At 43.2% G+C, this 20,649-nt stretch overlaps 1 protein-coding gene and 1 long non-coding RNA gene across 2 annotated transcripts in view; one reads left to right on the top strand and one right to left on the bottom strand.

Moving 5' to 3' along the window:
• The window catches only part of LOC143684193 (NACHT, LRR and PYD domains-containing protein 1b allele 5-like), a 51,280-nt gene that overhangs the window by 9,595 nt on the left and 21,036 nt on the right, over nt 1-20,649 (top strand). The window contains exons 2-11 of the mRNA XM_077160908.1: nt 2,552-2,583; nt 5,824-5,868; nt 10,277-10,318; nt 10,643-10,672; nt 13,974-14,018; nt 15,111-15,157; nt 15,257-15,306; nt 15,604-15,821; nt 15,925-16,175; nt 19,743-19,877. Of these exons, the coding sequence (XP_077017023.1) occupies nt 2,552-2,583; nt 5,824-5,868; nt 10,277-10,318; nt 10,643-10,672; nt 13,974-14,018; nt 15,111-15,157; nt 15,257-15,306; nt 15,604-15,821; nt 15,925-16,175; nt 19,743-19,877 (895 nt within the window). The remainder of the gene's footprint in view (nt 1-2,551; nt 2,584-5,823; nt 5,869-10,276; nt 10,319-10,642; nt 10,673-13,973; nt 14,019-15,110; nt 15,158-15,256; nt 15,307-15,603; nt 15,822-15,924; nt 16,176-19,742; nt 19,878-20,649) is intronic.
• LOC143684194 (uncharacterized) lies at nt 4,165-14,853 on the bottom strand. Its single transcript, XR_013175902.1, has 3 exons — nt 14,722-14,853; nt 5,325-5,517; nt 4,165-4,317 (listed from the first exon to the last, which is right to left on the bottom strand). It is a non-coding gene; the product is annotated as an uncharacterized LOC143684194 (long non-coding RNA).

Genomic DNA, 20,649 nt, shown 5'->3' with positions numbered 1-20,649 from the left:
TTCTGGAAGCAGTGAGAAGCCACAGAAGGGGATGAGCAAAGAAGTGATCATAATGATCGTCCCTGGGCTGTGGGCAGGGGTGGTAATCATGAGGGAGTTATAAGAACCTAACCAGGTGAGAGCCAGAGGGAACGTGAATGGAGGCAGACACGGGAGTGTATGTTGAGGGGGAGGTGGGTTTGAGTGCCGTGTGGGAGGAGGCTGAAGAGGTCTTGTATTGGATGCTCCATGAGGAAGATGGGAGGAGGAGCTAGGGATGACCCCCTGGCTCCAGTTAGGTGATGCAGTGACATGATTCCCTGCAAAGCAGGTCATGAGGAGCAGGTTTTCGTGGAAAGGGAAGGTTAAGTGAGTAGTTAAGTGCTGACCATATTTAATTTAATTTCACACCAAGTTTCCCATCTGGAACTCAGGGAAGAGGCTGGGAAGGAGGTGAAGCGTTAGGATCTGAGGTTTGGTATGAGGGTGCCCACTGAGCCATTGTGAGGGACAGGAAGAGATGGGTGCCTTGATGTGATTCAAAGTATCATCCACCTCCTGGAGGCTGGAGTCAGATGGAAGCAGGAGATGGAGCATGTGGAGAGAGAAAGGAAGGTTACTGAGAGAGTAAAGATTTGGCAGTAGGAGAAGGTCAGGTGAGAGGACACGGAAAAGCCTGTCACCTACTGCCCAGAAAGGGAGAAGCCATCAGGGCACTGAGGATTGAAAAGAGTATATTGGGTGTGTTGGGTTCACCGAGATTGGTTTTATTAGGATGGGGAGTGTTTTAGTTTCCTAGGCTTCCCAAACATACCATGAAATGGGTAGGGTTAAACAATGAGAATTTATTTGCTCATGGTTTTGAGTTTAGGAAAAGTCCAAATCAAGGTGTATTAGTTTGTTAAGCTGTGGGAATGCAATATATCAGAAATGAAGCAGCTTTTAAAAAGGGAATTTAATGTTATAAGCTTACAGTTCTAAGGAAGTGAAAGTGTCCAGATGAAGGCACCAACAGACGTTACCTTCACTCAAGAAAGACTGATGGCTTTTCTGAACACCTCTGTCAGCTGGGAAGTCAGGTGGCTGGCATCTGTTGGTCCCTAACTCCTGGGCTCCATTGCTTTCAGCCTCTGTTCCTGTGGGGGTCCCTCACTTTGCTTCTCTGGGGCTGACTCTCACCTCTTGGCTCCCCTTGGCTCTCTCCCGTTTCTGGCTTGCTTAACATCTCATGGGAAGCCACTTGGCCACATCTGCAGGGCTTCAAGCATCTTGAAACATATGTGGCTCTTTTCTCCAAGCGTTGTCAGTTCTGCTCTCTCTAAAATATTTCCTCTTTTAAAGAACTGGAGTAGATTAAACAAGACCCACCTGGAATGGGTGGGGTCAAATTTCCATCTAATCAAAAAGTCACACCCACAATCAATCGGGTGTGCCACATCTCCCTGGAGATATTCTAATAAAAAATTTCCACTTATAATAGTGAATCAGGATTAAAAGAAAGGGCTTCCCCCGTAAGATGGGATCAGTATTAAAACGTGGCTTTTCTGGGGTACATGCATAATAGCTTCAAACCAGCACACACGGCATCGTCCAGGTGATGCTTTCTCCCCTAAGACTGGTCTTCTGGGGCTGGCTATTGACAATTCTTTGTTCTTAGCTTTTCTGTCACAATGCAAGGCACATAGTGCTGGCATCTCCTGGTCTTCCTTCTCTTCTGGATTCTTTTGATGTTCAGCTTCTGGCTGTCCCCTCTGTGGCTTTCACTCTTTGTCTGAATTTTATTCCACTTATCAAGGCCTCCAGTAATAGGACTAAGATCCATTCTGACAGAGGTGGGCCACACCTTAACTGAAGTAGCCTCATCAGAAGGTCCTACTTGCAATGGGTCACAGCCACAGGGATGGATTAAGTTTCTGAGCTTGTTTGTCTGGAGTACACTTGAACCAGCACAGGGAGGTCAAAAGCAGGATCCCTTTCAGTTTAGGAGAGAATGAGGTGTTTGGGTGGGAAAGTGGAGATCCCGAGTTCTTCTGCGAGATTTGCAGGAGAAGGGGTGAAGAGTTCAAACAGGAGCAAAGATGGACTATGAAGTCAAAGGAGGGACCTTCTAATTAAATGGGGGCCTTCAGAGCCATTCATTCCTAAGGCATGTTGTATCTGAGGGAAGAGGCCAGAGATGCATTAAGAAGACCTGGGAGAAGGCGGGTGATTCACACAGCACCTCTCAGAGAACCAGGTCCAGGGGCTGGAGACCAGCACGGGAGGGGGGTTAGGTCTGGGTGGCGGGAGACACAGGAGGGAGGAAGCCTGGACGGCTGGCCTTGGAGAGGATAGTGCTGGGAGCCTGTGTATGCTAGCGGGTCAGGACAAGAGAGAGTTCAAGTTCAATAGACAGCTCAATAAAGCCCATTTATGTAGAAAGTAAGAAGGGCAGGGAGCGCATTGAGGAGGGAGAGGGTTCTTTAATCTGAAAAATAAAAACATAATATAGTGATCATTTTAAAGATTTCTGTAATGATTTGGTACAAAAAAGGTATCAGTTTATAAAACAGTTTTTCTTTTCCTATTCTAGTGATGATCACAATGCCTCTTCAGAAGAAAAAGGTATGATAATTTAAGTAAATGTTGATTATCACAAATGTAAACCATTATGTTTGCCTTTTTAGAAGATGATTTCATTAACTGAATTTTACTTAATTGGATACAATTGCTTTTTATATTCATGCATTCATGGAATTATAAAATAGGATGTAGTAAAATAGTCATTATGTTAGGAAGATGGGAAAGTGATCTTTTTTTATTTTTTCAGAATTTTCTTTGAGATTATTTTTTCCACAGATACTAAGAAAAGTGAAATAGAATTTCTGGCCTTCGTAGGTTTTTACAACTTGAGAATAGAAAATAAATTGCTCTTATGTCTCACTCCTTTTAAATTTGAAGTCTAATGTGCTTTTTAAAGTCTTACTTTATATTCACTAAAGTGAAAAAAGGAAAAAAGACATTGTTCACAAATTCTATGAATTTCTTGTGCACGATACCTAGGTATTTTCTTTAATACTTAAATATTGTAGTCTATTTTATATATTCAGTAAAAATAGCAATACATAATTCTATCCCTGAAACTGGGTCAAATGAAATTAAAGCTTTTTTTTTTTTTAAGGAAATAGACTAAGTCTTAGCCTGGTTCATCTGGCCAATGCTGACAGCAGAGTCCCCTTTTTGACTTGTTTTGCTTCTTATTAAAGTATTTTAAGTGTGTATATATGTATTTTTTTGCTTCAGCCATTTGCTCTGTATCCCACCGCCCATAGCTGTCCTTCTTGAGAATAGTTCTGAGGCTACTAGACATTAACCTCTGTTGCCGTACTGTAGAATGGCCTAGAAAATCCTTAGCTCATGGTTGGGCCCCTGTCCTACCTTGGAAAGTTCTTCACCCCTTTTGTATGCCATTTTTCCAGCACAGAATAATTTTAACAGCAGTAAACTGCCTAGTAGAAATGTCATGATTAAAATCTGATAAAACTTTCCTTGACATTTGGCTGGAAGGTGCAGTATTTGGAGATAGAGATAAGGATGTGGCTCTGTCTGGTAGGCGTTTCTGCTTCACACTTCTCAGCTGAACCTTCCACAGCAGGAAAGATCGCCCTTTTTTTTTTGCATTTATTTTAGTTTCTTCTTTCCTGACGTGCTTCCCCTTCCCTCTACATTTCATCTCCAAGATATGTTTCAGCTCATCCAAATTCATGAACTCATGCTGAATCCGTTACTTTCACTGGTCTCAGTTTCTCTCCTGGACCGGCAAAGCTCTAATTTGATTTAATTTTGTATTGTAATGATTTCTTTGTCTGATTGACAGCTGATCAATCAGCTGTCTGTTCTCACCCTTATGATTGCATTAGCCCCAATGGCTTTTTCCTAGTACCTGCAGAGGGCGCGTCATCTCACAGTGGACACTAAATGATATTAAACTGAAGGGACAGTGGACTCAGCCGAAGCTGAGGGGAGCTGTTCAACCAGCAGTTGAGCCCCTGTTGTTCCCCCAGCCTAATGGGTAGCCGTTCCATATACTGCCCAGATGCAGTGGAGGGCAGCTCACTTTGCCCTTTGGGTCAGTCTAACTGAGGTGGTAAAGAACCATCTATAGAAATATAAATAAAACAAAGGGACTTGACAAACTAAGGAGCATTCTCTCTGCTTGTCTTTGCTTTATTTACCATTGTTGGCAGCTTCTAAAACCCATGTCTTCTCTTTTATCAATAATAACCAACTTTGTCCTGTTATTGGATGAAGGCCATGGATTCTTTTGCCTGATGCCCCCAGTGACCAATTTCTGAGACCCTGGGATTTCAAAGAGAGAAAGAGTTTATTACTAGGCATGTAGGAGGAGAGCAGATGGCCTAGCAGCCCCAAATCTGTCTCTCTGAACTGCAGTAATTCAGATAGTTTTATTAGAGAAAAAGATGGGCAGGGTTAGGATAATGAGCACAGTGGCCCTAGACATTGTAATTAGAGGTGATGTAATTATTGAGCGTGCACACATTGATCACATTGATTCCATGCTCAGTCACAGAGCATGTATAAGGTGGGATGAGGTGTAGGGGACTTGTAAATTAAAGTCTAAGCTACTGCACATGTCAGGCAGGCCCACTTTGGTTAGATCCAGTCTCAGTTATCAAGATAATGTTGGACTTGGGGTGGGTTAGTTCTGGGCTGACCCAGGACCCTTCATTAGTAAACATTAGGGGCTGTCTTTAGTGATTATAAGATTAAAGTTGAAAAAGCAGAATAAATGCGTACAAGTGAAGGTTAGTCACAAGGTTTTTACAGTCACGGGGGCAGCAGATAAAGGCTATACAATCATTATCAGAGATTAAGCCAACTGGATTGCAATTTAGGGATTTCAGGAATTTCTCTCTGTCTCCTCCAATATACCAGAAAGCAAAAAGAAATATCCATATAATGATTCAGTAAGTAAAATCATCTCTTAAATACTGCTTTCTTAGTTGCAGTCTGAGCCTTCCTCATATTTTTCCAGTCTGCCTTCCTTTCCTCATTCCCATGGCCCTCAGTAGCCAGCACTCCCAGCATTTCATTTCTGGATCTCTGCAGCAGACATTTTGTGTCAGGCTCTTTGGAGTCTAATCCATCTGAACATCAACAACTTCCACTGTCCACCAACATCCTGGGAAAGTGCTAGGGGTTCTTCTCTCTTTCCCTCTGGGAGAAACACTGCCTGAAATCAGCCCTTCCCGCTTGCATTCAGCGCCTTCCCTGGTCTAGTCCCACCTTATCTAGCCAACCCGTTGGACTCATTTCACTAAGTAAACCAACTGAGGATTGTTTACCTGAATCGACTGCTAACTGGCGAAGCCCAATGAGTCCTCCATATAGTAGCACCATTGTCTGCTGCTCTTCAGTTTCAAAATGAATCTATAACCAGGTGCTCTTTTCCTTTTCTTTACTGAGCTCCTGGTATCAAATTACTTAATTGCCATGGATGTTTTTAGGGTGCTGGTCAAACAAGGAAACAATACAGCCCTGTTGGCACAAAATTGAGGGTTAACCAGGGAGCCAAACCCAATATAATCATAAGGTTGGCTTTCTGTTCTCCCTCTAGTGGGAAAGCTGTGAGTTTTCTTGGCCTAACTTTTTACCCCTGAAGATATGGCATCATTTGCTATTGTTAGTCGGGCCATTTGACATGCATGGCTGCTTTGAGTCTAGGAGGTGATTTGTTTCATCAGCAGATGATACTTCTGTTATTATTAGTTTAGCAACTTGAAAAAATAATGTCTTAATTCTTGTGTCTGTACTATTAAACTTTGTTTCTTTCTCAAAATTTAGATTGCCCTAGCCCCAACCTGGATACTTCAAAGGACTCTAAATCAGGTAAGGGTTATGATTAGTGTTGGTAAATGCCTGAATAAAGTATTACAAAAGAACCAATTGATAGTAAGATAAATTATAAATTTATTTTTTTGTGTTACTTGAGAAAACCAGAGTTATTGGCAAGGACTTTTATCTTTCTACTTGAAAGTGTTGAATAAATTCTCAAGTTTATGATGACCTACCCTAGAGAAATAAATGGCTTTAAAGTTTGGTGATAAAGCTGTACCTAGTGAAACTGAGAATTTGTCTGGAAGGGTGATTAGGCCATTTTCTAGACTGACCCACATTGACCTAAGATGGGGTTCTCTGCAAGTCAGGTTGGCGATGGAGGTTTTGGCTGAGTCAGTCAGGGGAGGCTTCTTGAGGAGCTGATGGTTGAGTTGAACCCTGAAGCATGAGTTTGGGTTGACAACACAAAAGGGGAGGAGAGTTGTCTCAGGTCAAGGGACTTGCAGGTGTAAAGGCCCAGATGTGACAAAATACGTAGTTCTCGCTTTATGTGAAGCTTGGGTGATTGAAATCAGAGCAAATAGGAAAGGGTGGCAGAGTCATTTTTTTTTAAGTTTTTTATTGTACAATATAACATATATACAAAGCAAAGAAAGAAAAAAAGCAATAGTTTTCAAAGTACTCTTTAACAAGTAGTTACAGGACAGATCCCAGAGTTTGTCATGGGCTACCATATGATCCTCTCAGATTTTTCCTTCTAGCTGCTCCAGAATATAGGTGGCTAGAGGACTTAAATACTTTTTTATCATCACAATCGACTTTTTTTTTGTTTTTGTGAAAAATAACATACATACAAAAAAGCAATAAATTTCAAAGCACAGCACCACAATTAGTTGTAGAGCCTGTTTCAGAGTTTGGCCTGGGTTAGCAGTTGGCAGAGTCATAATTTGCAGAGATAGGCAGGGGCCCATACTACATAGGGCCTTTGGCTTAAAAATCCGTTCTCCAAAAAAAGATACACACATGGCCAATAAGCACATGAATAGATGCTCAACCCCATTTTCAGGACATGCACAACAAAACCACAATGAGGTAGCACTTCCCATACACTTGGATGGTTATGATAAAAATAGATATTAAAGGTCTGTGGGACTGTGGGGAAACTGGAACCCTTCCACACTGCTGGTGGAAATGTGAAGCAGGACAACCACTTTAGAAAACCATTTGGCAGTTCCTCGCGTGGTTAAAAGAGTTACCATTTGACTCAGCAGTTCTACCCGAGAGAAATGAAAACATTTGTCCGGGTGAAAACTTGTACACGAATGTTCATAGTGGCATCATTCACAATAGCCAAAAGGTAGAAGCGACCCAGATGTCCATCAGGTGACAGCGAATGGGTGAATATCCATAGAATGGAATAAACCATAGAAAAGAATGAAGTTCTGGTAGATGGTACAACATGAATGGAACTTGAGAGCATTATGCTGAGTGAATGAGGCCAGCCATGGAAGGCTGCATGCCATATGATTCCATTTGTATGAAATGTCCAGAATAGGCAAATCTGTTGAGGCAGAAAGTAGATTAGTGGTTGTCTAGTGCTATGAGGGAAGGGAATTGAGAGGGTGAGTGATAGGTAAAGGGCACTGGGTTTCTTTTTGGGGCAATGAAAATGTTTCTGGAACATTTAGAAGAGGAACTTCAGCCAGGCTTCTCTGCAGAGGGGAGAAAAGGAACAGGTTTCAGGAGGCACTTGGGGAAGTAGGACCTTCCTTTTCAGTTTGTCTGCTTTCAGAGTCCCTCTGTTCCCTTTCTTGCCTTATGTTCTGAAAAGAAAGGTTTGTTTTGAAATGTTCAGCCTTTGAAAAGTTAAACTAAAGGAAACAAAGGAAGACTGTGGATTTTGTCCATATTTAGGCTGAGAGTTTAAAGGACTTCCAGTGTGGTGAAGGTGGCACCAGTCAAAACGAGAAGCGAAGAGTTGGAGATTGTTAGCCCTTCGGCATAAACCATGCCCCCCCCCCCAAACTATTCTGCAGCCGCAGCTCTCAAATGGCCAGTCCCTATCGCAGGAGTCTGGGAGGGGGAGCCTTAAGTGTGTTCCCACCCAATAGCAGTAATAACCACCACTCACCAAGGGCTGACTGTGTGCCAGGCCCTAGCTGCTCCCTCTGCTCAGATACCTTATTTATGCCCAAGACTCCTCCTATGGGGGAGAAAATGGTCCCGGGGGCTTCAGGGGGTTCACGGTGCAGGGGCTAGAAAGAGAAGCATCTAGGAGCCCTTGCACCAGAGCCAGCAGGAAGGTAATGTGGCGGAGTGGCCCTGAAGCTGGTGAGATCTCTCTAGAAGCCAGGGGAGTTGCTTTCCAGCCCCTGGGCTCGCACTGGAAGGACCAGAGATCAGAGGCAGAGGGTGAGTTCAGCTTGAGGCCAGTCCAGGCCAAATTGTTGTCCTGTAGAAGTCCCAGCCTGCTGGAGGAGCCCCACAGAGTGAGGAGGGACTGCTGGAGCTGAGGACTGGGTCTCTAAAGCTGTGCAAAGCATCCAGGTTCACTCATTTACTCACCCGTCCATTCATTTATTGAGCCTCTGTGTAGGGTCAGGCGCAGAAGAATCACGGTGACAAGATGGGGCCTCAGTCCTCCTGGGCTCCCAGAGCCTTAGGGAACTGAGCGGCTGAAGAAGTAGCTACTTTTTAGCAGTGGGATAGCTGCCATGGGATGGATCACCAGAGGAGCAGGGCTAGCTCAGTGGGGTACAGTGAGGCGTTCAGAAGTGACATTTGGGCTGGGTCTTAGACCATTCTAGGATCTCGCCCCCTGGGGTCAGGACATCTGGAAAGGTAGGGAGGGAAGTGGAGGGACAGCAATCCTGGGGTGCAGCTTTGGGGAATTAAGATAGGCTGGTCATGACAGGCTGATTTTAGGCCAGTGGTTCTCAGCCCTGGCTGCACATTAGCATCATCTGGGAACTTTTAAAAGAATACTGATGTCCAGGTGCCACTTCCCAGGCCAGTTAAACCAGCACCTCTAAGGGAGCAAGATTCTAGGCATGAGAGTTTTTTGTAAGCTCACCACTGCTTGGTGCTGCCAGCCCCTGAGGACTGAGACCCCTCCCGATCACTGTGATTCCCCCTTGCTCTATCCCTACACAGGTGCTCACTAAACGCCTGATCAAGGGGAGCACTTGTTCAGTCATCACCTCCTGCTGACCGGACCACCCAAGTAGTAATGAGCCAGTTGTAAGGGTCCAGCACCAAGGAGGGGGTTCAAATCACAGTTCTCCACTTTCTAGAGGTGGGCGCAGGCTTCAACTTGCATGGGTAAATGAACTCCCCTCAGCCTCCGTCATTGCTGACACAAGGACTAAAGCAGTGCTTTAACTAAGCTTTTTAACTAAGCAGTTAGAGCAGTGCCTATAATAATAATAATAATAATAATAATTAATAATAATAATGAAAAAGGAGCTATTACTGTCATCCTTATCAAATCTTTCCTTCCTCCGTGTAACTATTGTGCATCCTTGGTTCAGGTGGGCAATCATAAAATACGGAGGAAGGGAGAATAATTCTGATAGGTCTCCATGCGTTTACTCGGTTAGGCCTGAGCCCGAGTGGAGGCTGAGGCTGTGTCAGGGAACACAGGAGGAGGAGGAGGCCTGAGGGGCAGCAGTGGACAGAGGAAGTGGCGCAGGGAAGCAGGTGAACCGCTCTCAGAGGCTTTGGAGGTGTGGAACGAGGCTGGGAATGGGGCCCGGGGAGATGGTAATTGGGGTGACGTGGCAGAAGGGAGCAGAAAGACAGGTGAGGGGTACTCAGGTAGGAGAACCAGGAGGGACACCTTGGAGGGTCATTTGGGCAGGAGGGAGCCATCAGTGCCATTTCCTTTGGGGGCTGTGGGATTTAGGGATTAGCAGTCCTTTGGAGAGACCAGAGAGAGCCATTTTGAATGAGTTTGGGGGACAGAAGTCTGATGCAGTGGGCTGAGGCACTGAGTCAGGGCTGAGGAGGTACAGAGAGCAGTCCTGGGGACCACTGTATAAAGAAGCAGTTGCATTATCGGTACTGCTTGTCCTGTGAAATGGAGTTTGCACTGCAGAATTCACCTGCACTGTTGTAACCCTGGACCTGAGCATGTGAAACTTCTGGATGTGCAAGTGCAGGGGGCAGGATGGGAGAAGCAGGGATAGGTCAAGTCCGGGGGGAACTTAAGTGATACCCAAATAAATTATTATTGCAGCCAAAGTTGCCACTTGAGTTCATAAGCAGATAAAGTATATTTTGACCATTTTCAAAGAAGAATATGCTCCTTTTATGTAAGTCAGACTAATTTTAGACTCAGTGAGAATTGATGAAAGGAGAAATTCGTTGAGTTTTCTTTGGATCTTCTTTATAATATGCATGATTTTTTTTAGAATTCTTTTTATTCATTGTGCATCTTCTGGCATATGTTTTTATTTAGGAGAAGAAAGCAGTTCAGAGAGCAGTTCTGAAAGTGAATCGGGTAAGTAATATACATATGCATTTCTTTAATTATAAAAGTATAATCAAACACATGGGCCTTTATTTTTATTCTAAAACAATGCACACATCATTATGAATTGCTCGAGCACATAGGAGTCATTAGCATGGTTTTGAAGAGTTCTGAAAGAGAGCTTATTGGTAAGTAATTTCCAGTTGGCAAGCGAAGTGTCAAAACAGGATGAACTGAAGAAGAAAAACAGGAAATGGTCGCTAATGGTGAAAGGCAAATATTTTACCTATTCTCCCATGTAGACTGTGTTTTCCCTTAGTTGTCAGTCTGATTTAGGTTGTTTTCTTTTTGCAGATAATGAGGAGCCAAAAATAGAAAAAGCAAGTGAGTATATCCTTCCTCTGATTTTTTTTTTTTTTTTTGGTTGTTGAAAGGAGAAAAGAGAAGGTTAGCCTTTGGGATTTTTAAATTGCAGGTAGCTTGTGCATTTTATTTTCCTGTACAAAATTTAGCTAAACATTCTAAGACTGCTAAGCATTTTGGAAATTTGAGCTCATTGCCCTTGGTATATGAGAAACATGTTCTTGGTCTGTGTTGATCCTGATAGTCGACATATGGCAATTCTCCTTTGAGAGCTTCCCTAAGGAGAAAAGATTGACCCACCAGCCATAATCTGCACAGTTACCACAAGCAGTTTGAGCTTCCTTCCGTGTTGGTCACTGCTCACAGATTATTGCAGAGTAATTTCTTTTTGCTGCTGAAAATGTTGCACCATTTGTAGTTTCAAGTTTCTGACCTTCTGTTTTGGTTGTTTGTAACGTGTTCAGAACAACTTGAGTATGACACCAGTTTAAAGACACAGATTCTAAATATAAAATACACCTTCTGTGTGTAGTTTTGTGAGTGACTAATGTTTAGATTTTAACTGATTTCATTTGACTGCGTGATTTTTTTTTTTCCAGTTCTTCTAACCTGTTCTGCCCATGAACATAAATACTGTAGCAACACAGTCAGACTTCTTTGTAATACTTTGAAATAAGTTAAGTTTCTCCACTTGGAAGCCCTTCTGTATTTAATTTAATTCTCTCTGCAGTTTCCTCACGGGGAGCCTGTGGAGGTAATTGTAAGCTCCTTGTAATCATTTTATGTGCTGATAAGAACCTGTAATTATCTCTGTATCACCTGCATGGATAGACACCACATTCTGATACCCATAAAAAAAAGAAATGTGTGCCAGGCTTCCTCCCCACCTCCCTCTTTATGCATTATGGATTATTCCATCCCTCAAAAATGGGGTCAGAGCTCTAGCCTCCATAGATTGGATTAAGATAGAAATGAAATTAGAAAGCTGTGTATTGGAATCAGGTTTTTTTGATGTAGTCCTTGGCTAGTAATGGGTAGATTGTCCTTGAGATGCAACGTCCAGAGGCAGAACCATCACGGTCCAGAGGTGCCTTGGACTCAGTGAGGCCCCGAGATAAGGCTGGAGGCTCAGGTCGTTGTGGTCAGACAGAACATGCAGGGGGCAGGGAGCAGCTGGCTCCGGTCCTTTGCCGAATGAGACACCGGGTTGGCAATGAGAGTGCTACAGTGTCGTCTTTGGGGAGCTTGACGATGTTTGTCTGCAGAACTAGGGGAGGGTCTGCCTTTCCCCAGAGTGACTCTCCTTGTGAAAAGGACTTTCATCGTCCACACGGGGGCATGAGATCTGAGAGTCACCCTTCCACATACCCCGGACTGGCAGACCCGGGGTGCTTGCTCCTTTGGTAGGCTGGCAGCGGATGCAGGTCTGCCCATCCTCCTTGGGATTAGATGTTCCTTCCTCTGGAAGCTTTCTGTCTCCTAGGTCAGGCATGGGCTCTCAGGTCTCCAGAGTCATTTGAGTTGGGGAGAAGCTATGCTTCAAGTGTTGAGGATAATGGCCTTAATTTATCTGCCTTGGCTGGAAAGAGCTGGTCAAAGGACATGCATTTGCCAGCCAGTTAAGATGTTTTAACCTCTTTCCTTGGCTCTGCTCTCAAGACAAATGGCAAGAAAGAAAAGCATGAATTGTGGATGAGATCTAACGTGGATGTACAACCATTAAATAATGTAGAATTTTATCGTCCCTTATAGGACAGTGGCTGAAGAAATAGAGGTGGAGGGATTGTCTTGTGAGAACTTGTGCCAGTATATTAGGACCTTCAGGTCCGTGGTGGTCTGAGTCTGGGATTTTGAATACTTCCAGTTTTTATTCATCATTTCATCTCTTAAAACTGGCTGACTCTTACAGCCCTTATTTCCTGGCCACCACCCGCATAGGCTGAGCTGTCAAGTGGCTTGTATGGCATGGGCTGGAGCACTTCCTAGTGGGGTGTCCACACCTCCAGGGCAGTGGTGATGATGGGGGTGTGGGGGGGCTTGTAAGATATGTTACTCATGGGTGATGCCCCCCCTGTAGCTTCACATCTTTACGATATAAAACCAAACATTGGACACATTAGGTCTTACTCTAGGTAGAAAGGGTTCTATCTATTTTAGAGCTCTTGAGGTTTTTGTTTTTTGTTTTTTCAGTCCTGTCCATTGCCGTGGCAAAACAATAACCGACAGCCAGCTCACACTCACTGGTTGTCAGGAGACGAAGTGATAGGGAGCCCTGTCATGTAGGGCCTTAAGTGACATTGGAAGGACTCTGCTGGATGAGAGACACGGAGAGTAGTTGCAGTTTAAATATGGCTGAAATCAGATGTTAATTCCTTTCTTGGTTTCACTGGGCACACAGTCCTTACATGTCATGTATTAACTCATTTAAACTTCTCAACAACTCCGTGGGTATGCTATTATTCTAATCCCCATTTAACAGATGAGCAAGGTGAGGTACAGAGAGGCTTAGTAATAGAGCCAGAGAGCCCAAAAACTCCCACAACTTGTGGCCAGTGCAGAGAATAGGAAAATTTCATTGCTACTTCCCTTTCATGTTACATCTTTGTATTATAGAGATCAGATCATTTAAAAATAGTCATGTAGCACTTACGAGGCCTTGGAATACAGTGTTCCTGAAGCTTACATTCCAGTAGGGAGAGAGATGGTAAAACGCAGAGTCCCAGGTGGGAGTCAGTGCTCTGCAGGGAGATGAAGCAGGGGTGAGAGTGGGTTCGGCTAGAAAGCCTCTGGAATGTAACATTTGAGCAGAGCCCAGAGTGAAGTGAGGGAAAGCAGTGTGAGCATTTGTGGGAGGAGGCAGGAGGTGCAAAGGCCCTGAGTTAGGGCTGTGCTTTCTGTGGGGACGAATGGGAAGGGGTGGCAGCAGGGCAGCGAGGGAGGGGAGGTTGTCAGGAGACGAAGTGATAGGAAGCCCTGTCATGTAGGGCCTTGAGTGACATTGGAAGGACTTTCCTGGATGAGAGACACTTATAGTAGTTGCAGTTTAAATATGCCTGAAATCGGATGTGAATTCCTTTCTTCGTTTCAAGCTGGATAATAGCTCGGATAATAGTTTCTTGTAGCTGGATGATAGCTCGGAGCCCCTGTTCCAGCCCTGTGGTGGATGTGGGGGAAACAAGACTCTGGTTTGGTTTGGGGACTTTTTGTCACCGTAAGTGCCTCTTGAGTGGGGGCTGCAGCTCCCCAGGCAAGAGGCGGTCCAAGGTGCTGAGGGACCCCCACGACCCCCACCCCATGCCCTCAACCTTCCTTGTCTCCACAGATGGGGAGCTGGGAGAGCCTTCCACCGACGACTCTTACGCTCAGGGTAAGAGAGACAATGCACCTCTTGTTTACTCTTTCTTTACTTCATTCCTCTGTCTTCATGCTGGTGGTGTGAAAGGAGGACGAGAGGATTAGGTCAAAGGATGACGAGAGAGCAGAGGGCGGAATCATAGTTGTTTTGCTGCTTCGTAAGACGATCAGGTGACACCTTACATGCTGTAGCAGAGAACATTGAAACGTTGAAGAATCCCACTCAGACCTCCTTTCCTCGATCAGCCATGCACTGGGGTCCACAAACATGATACCATGTCATTGAAAGCACTGAGATGTTTAAATACATATCTAAACTTCCTGATGATTGTGTAGCCAAGGTGGGTATTTTAGGAGTGTGTGAGTGACCCATTGATGGATTTGTGCTAGTGCACGTGTGACAGTAAAGAATTGCCCACACACCATTTTGATTCAGTCTAAACTTACACTTTACAAAATGTTCTTTGAAATGCCAATATTGTTGAGGACATTTATGTCTTAAATGTTTTATCATACATATTTACTGGGTTTATCATACATATTTACTCAAGTAATTTTAATTGAAAATGCCAGTCGCATGTGTTTTGATTTGCTAAAGCAGCTGGGATGCAACACACCAGAAATGGGTTGGCTTTTACAATGGGGATTTATTAGCTCACAAATTTACAGTTCTAAGGCCATGAAAATGTCCCAGTTAAGGCATCAGCAGACAGTACCTTCTCTGAAGAAAGGCTGATGGCATCCGGGGTTCCTCTGTCCCTTGGGAAGGCACATGGCGACATCTGCTGGTCCTTCTCCCCCTGGCTTTGTTGCTTTCAAGTTTTGGCTCTTTTAGTTTCTTTGGCTCCTTGCTGGCATCTCTGGACATTTCTCTGTCTGTGTTTCTGCCTTTTATTATCTCATAAAGGGCTCCAGTAAAGGAATAAGACCCACCTTGAATTGGGTGGGTCACATCCCAATTGAAACAACCTATGTGAAAGGTCCCGCCTGCAATAGGTCTGCACCCACAGGAATGGAGTAAAAGAACATGGGCTTTTCTGGGCTACGTAACAGCTCCAAACTACCACAGCATTTGTACAAATAAAACTTTTTCTCTGTCATTTAGAATTTCATAAAATCCAGTCTCACTGTGAACACTGTAATGCTGAAAATGTAAGTAGCTTTTATTTATAAAATATGATTCTCTCATTTGCTTTATTTAAGAAAACAACTGTACTTATATCTTATATATGTATTTTTTTACCCCCTCAGAAGCACAATGAACAAGTGACTCCCAGGCTCCTTTCCCGGGGACAGTTTTTGTAAGTAATTGTGACTACAGAAGACTTAATATCGGTAGTTTAACTTTCTATATAAAAATAACCCCAAGCAGGAAAAACACAAAAACAGCCTAGCTTTGTCACACATCTTATGTAATTACTTGGATAGGTTCTTTGCTTTTTTTTCAATTGACTGTGATTCTCTTACAAAATGTTACGGGGTCTCCTGAATGCTTTTGAGTTAAATTGAAAACCTAAATGATTTTAAGGTGCCCTCTTCCAGCCAAACAACAGAGACCCATTCACAAGTAAACAGGTGTCCTTTACTGTCCAATGCAGACTGAAGGTGGACACGGAGGGCGTTTACCAGTGCACAGAAACTGGCCTGATATTTGAGGTCAACAGGAAAGTGGACATCAAGTATTGCGTTCTCTCCTGGAGCAAATACGCGGACCTTGTCGTTAAGCCCTGGGTTGTCGGTGGGCCCTTGTTTGATGTTAAGTGTGACCCAGCCTCTCTCACCTCCATTCAGTTTCCACATTCCCTCTGCTTGGGTCGTAAGTACTCATTCGCTAGCAGTTTAATGAGCGCGTGTGTGCGTGAGTATGTGTGCAACCCATGCGAAGCGCGGCACACTAATTCACCTTCATATTTTAATAGACCATGATGCCAATATGACGTTCAAAGTGTTCCATGTTAAAAGTTCCGGAGCCGCGTTGGAATATACGGTGGATCACTCTGCCACCCACGTCAAATGGCACGTGAGCTCCCTCTCTCCTGTGGGACCTGTCATTCAAAGTGAAGAAGCAGTGTACCACCACGGGGCCGTGGTACTGTACAAAGTCATCGACCACAACCCATCTTTGTCTTTTCGCGTTTACATAGCAACCAATAACGAGTCTTTCATCAAGGTAAGGCTGATGCAAACAGATAATCGATGTCAAAGATTTTGTGTTCAAACATTTAGGTAGCTGCTGTCCCTACTGATATCAGTTCCCCCCACTCTGGGTCTAAGTTGGAACTCGTCCCCTGAGGTTGTACAATCATTGCCTGGGTATTTGCAGAGTCCCCAGACCCAGGAAGTGTGGTTGCTTAATCATGTAAACAGTGTCAAGAAGAGAGCAAATGGGATTACTTTCCAGATGGGCTAGTTAGTATAGCAGACCTGGCCTTGAAGAGCATTGCCTAATCATCCAGCTCAGACCATCTGTTTTCCACATATATGGGTTTTCTAGTTTGCTAGCTGCTGGAATGCAATATACCAGAAACAGAGTGGCTTTTAAAAAGGGGAATTTAATAAGTTACTAGTTTATAGTTCTAAGGCTGAGAAAATGTCCCAGTTAAAGCAAGTCTATAGGAATGTCCAATCTAAGGCATTCAGGGAAAGATACCTTGATTCAAGAAGGCTGATGGACTTCAGGGTCTCTCTCAAGTGGAAGGGCACATGGTGAACACTGAGTTTCTCATCTGGAAAGGCACATGGTGAACACGGTCAGGGTTCCTCTCTCATCTGGAAGGGCACATGGCAAACATGGCCTCATCTGCTACCTTCTTCTCCTGGCTTCTTGTTTCATGAAGCTCCCTGGGAGGCATTTTTCTTCTTCATCTCCAAAGGTCGTTGGCTGGTGGATTCTACTTCTTGTGGCTATGTCGTTCTGCTCTGCTCTCTCTGAATAGCTCTCATTCTCCGGAAATTTATCAAGACCCACCCAAATGGGTGGAGACATGTCGTCACCTAATCCATCTTACAACCACTCTTAATTAAATCACATCTCTAGGGAGATGATCCAACTACAGAGTCAAACATACAGTATTGAATAGGGATTATTCTGCCTTTATGAAATGGGATTTAGATTAAAACATGGCTTTTCTAGGGGACATACATCCTTTCAAACCAGCACAATGGGTTAAGTGGAGGATGGCTTGAAGTTTCTCCTTAGCTTAAAGCTCTTCCAAAAAGATGGATATCACTGGTTAACTTATTTTAGGACAATTTTTTTTTCTTTTTTGGTAAAAATTGGCCTATGGTTCATTGGTTTAATAGGCTGGGTTCCACAGCAGCTGGTGTTTATTAAGCACCTATTGTATGCAAGGCAATGTGACTTCAGAGAGGGTGGTTTAGATATTCACAGTGGTTTTTAGAACTGGTTTTCTAGACTATAGAACAAAGATGTAATGTTTAGTCCATTTTTAAAACTTCTGTATGAATTAGAATAGTGGTCTTTGAAGCTCCTTTCATATCATTACCTTTGCCAGCTCTCAATACATTTGTAATGGGGATAGAGGTGGATGAAGAATGGAAATAGGCAAAGTGTACAGAACACAACAAGTGGCTATATTTCAGATTTGAAATGAGGGCTTGATATGAGTTTAAAAAATAAGCATTTGACCTATAAGAATCTGTACTTGTTGATAAGTTGTAGTGTGAATTATAGAATTTATATTAAGCTCTCCACTCCCAGTGTTTTTAGGCTATAGTATTTGCATTGCTTTAAAAATAAGTTATACTGGTTATCATTAGCGATATGTATTTAAGTTTAAAAAAATTCTTGAATAATAGGTTTTGAGGTTCTTCCTAAGAAAGTAAAATATGCTTCCTGCAATCTCATTAAAGAGAATACTTTTGAGCTGGGAAACCCTGTTTTCATAGGGGAGGTCTTGGTCAGCCAGGGCTGCAATGACAGATTCCACACGCTGGTTGCTCAGAGCAGTAGAAATGTACTGTCCCACAGTTTTGGAGGCTAGAAGTCTGAAAGGCACGGCCAGGCCATGCTTTCTCCTGGAGCCTGCAGCCGTGTCATGATGGCTTCTCAGAGGCCCTTCCCGGATGGGGAGATCCGTCTCTTCCCACCCCCTCCTCTCAGTCCTGCTCTCTGCCTGTGCCTGGAGTTCCTATATGCTTATCGGAACCTCAGCCACAGGAGTTAAGGTCCAGGCTGACTGTGTTTGGCCTTATCGGAAGAGACTCTTCAAAGGTCCTTTTTACAAATGACCATTTACGGGACATGGTCATGTCTATGTGGGGGACATGATTCAATCTACTACAGATCGTATCAGAATAATCCCTTCTGCTGTATGATGAGCACAGATTTGGAATAGGTACTATTCTTTCACGAGGTTGGTGTTTTAAGAAATAAATTGATCAGTAGGACCGTACCCATACTTCTTGGTAAGCTGGGGGAAAGAGCTGATTATCCCAGCAAACACGGGGGAGGCGACGACGGCAACAGCCGGGAGAACAGCACGGTGGAGGCAGGATGTCCTTCCCGGCTGAGGCTTTATTTTTACACCATCCTTGGGCCTGTGTTTCCTGTATAGGGAAAGATCTCCTTGAACTTTGCTTCCAGGAAACCTAAATTCCAAATTCAGCTCCACAGCTGCTTTACCGAGCGAGCTCAGGCCAGCACGTACTTTAACCACGCGGAGGCGTTTGAGCAGTCCACGAGGTGCCGCTGTCCCCCTCTAGGGCCAGGTCAGAGGGCAGTGGTGAGAACCAGAGTGAAGATGATGTAAAGTGCTGGGTAGAGAAACCCTGAGCTGTGCCCTGCAAGCCTGGTCTGCCCTGCTCACGTGAAAGGCACGTAATTACACCAATGTAAAATGCTAGTGCCACTTTGATTTTTTTTTAAAATTTTTTATTGTATATTATGACAGATATACAAAGCAAAGAAAGGAAAAAGCACCAGTTTTCAAAGCCCTCTTCAACAAGTATCACAAGACAGATCCCAGAGTGTGTCATGGGCTACCATACGATCCTCTCTCATAGTTTTCCTTCTAACTGCTCCCGAACATAGGAGGTTAGAAGGAATAAATATTGTTTTATCATCACAGTCGGCTTTTTTTTTTCTTTTCTGTGAAAAACAATATACACACAAAAAAGCAACAAATTTCAAAGCACATCACAACTCGTTGTAGAACAGATTTCAGAGCTTGGTATGGGTTACAATTCTACAATTTTAGGTTTTCACTTCTAACTGCTCTAAGATACTGGAGACTAAAAGAAATATCAATTTAATGAATCAGCAATCATATTTGTTTGTTAAACCCGACCTTCTCAGTGTAACTCTCCACCATCACCTTTGATCTTTCTCTCACTCTTTATGGCCATTCTAGCTTTTTCATGTTGGAAGGGGCTGTCGATAATACCGAGTAGGGAGATGGAACTAGCTGTTGCTCTTGCCAGTTTAATTTTCTCACACCCTTACAAGAGAATTGTTGTTGCCACACAGGGTACATGTTTTGCTTTTGGCTGTGGGTTTTTTGCAGAAGGACATTCAGAGATCCAGGAACCTGCAGTGCAGGGGAAAGGCTCCTTGGCCTCTGTGGCACTTTGCTGTGCAGTTTCTTCCAGTGCTGTCATTTTGTAGGAGGGAGTGGAGGTGATGCAAACTGGCATGCATGCTGCTTGGATTCTTACAATTTTTACAGTTGTTGCTGATGAATTAAAAAACCCCAGCCTGACTTCATTCCACCTTTAGGATATTTCCAAGTCTGTAAAGCACTCCTCTAAGAAATTCATGAAAATCGACAAGCCTCCTGTTTGCCAGAAGTTACTGCAGAACGGGAAGAAATACAGACTGATCAGCGAACCAGATGCTGAAATTACCCCAGAGGTACGGATTTTAAAAGCCAACTTGGATTTGCGGCCGGGATGTATATTTCTTAGATGCAGTATTATTGTTAGGTTTTCAAATAATGCATTTAATTCTCATTTTCCATTTCCCTCTTTAAAAGAGGGCAATTGTTTTGTTAAATTTGTAGTTTATTCCAAAGTTAGTGTTAAGTTTAAAAATAAATCTACAACCATTGGAAAAGTAGACTAGTCAGTCTTTTTCCCTTTACAATATGGTTTAAATTTTCTTGAATTTAATTTCCCAAACAATGTTAGCTTCAAAGGAATGAAAAACTTACGTTTAATTTTAAATCACACAGAGCATTAAAGGTTGACAGTTGAGTTACTATTGAGGAATATTGGGCTTTTCTTACCAGAAGGCGTTTGAAAGATAGTTTATGGTAACAAATTGCCTTTAGATTTATTCTTGTTCATGGTACACACCATGACATTTTTAAGTGATTTTGATTTCTTACAATGACCCAGTTATTATTTTTTTTTTTTTTCCAATTATCCCTTCTCTTTTTTTTTTTTTTTTAATTAACGGAAAAAAAGAAATTAACCCAACATTTAGAGATCATACCATTCTACACATGCAATCATTAATTCTTAACATCATCACATAGATGCATGATCATCATTTCTTAGTACATTTGCATTGGTTTAGAAGAACTAGCAACATAACCGAAAAAGATATAGAATGTTAATATAGAGAAAAAAATAAAAGTAATAATAGTAAAATCAAAACAAAACAAAACAAAACAAAACAAAAA

Source organism: Tamandua tetradactyla, chromosome 5 (genome assembly GCF_023851605.1).
Source record: "Tamandua tetradactyla isolate mTamTet1 chromosome 5, mTamTet1.pri, whole genome shotgun sequence".
Classification (NCBI taxonomy): Eukaryota; Metazoa; Chordata; class Mammalia; order Pilosa; family Myrmecophagidae; genus Tamandua; species Tamandua tetradactyla.
Note: the sequence above shows the minus strand (reverse complement) of the source record. Positions and strands in the feature narration are given on the sequence as shown.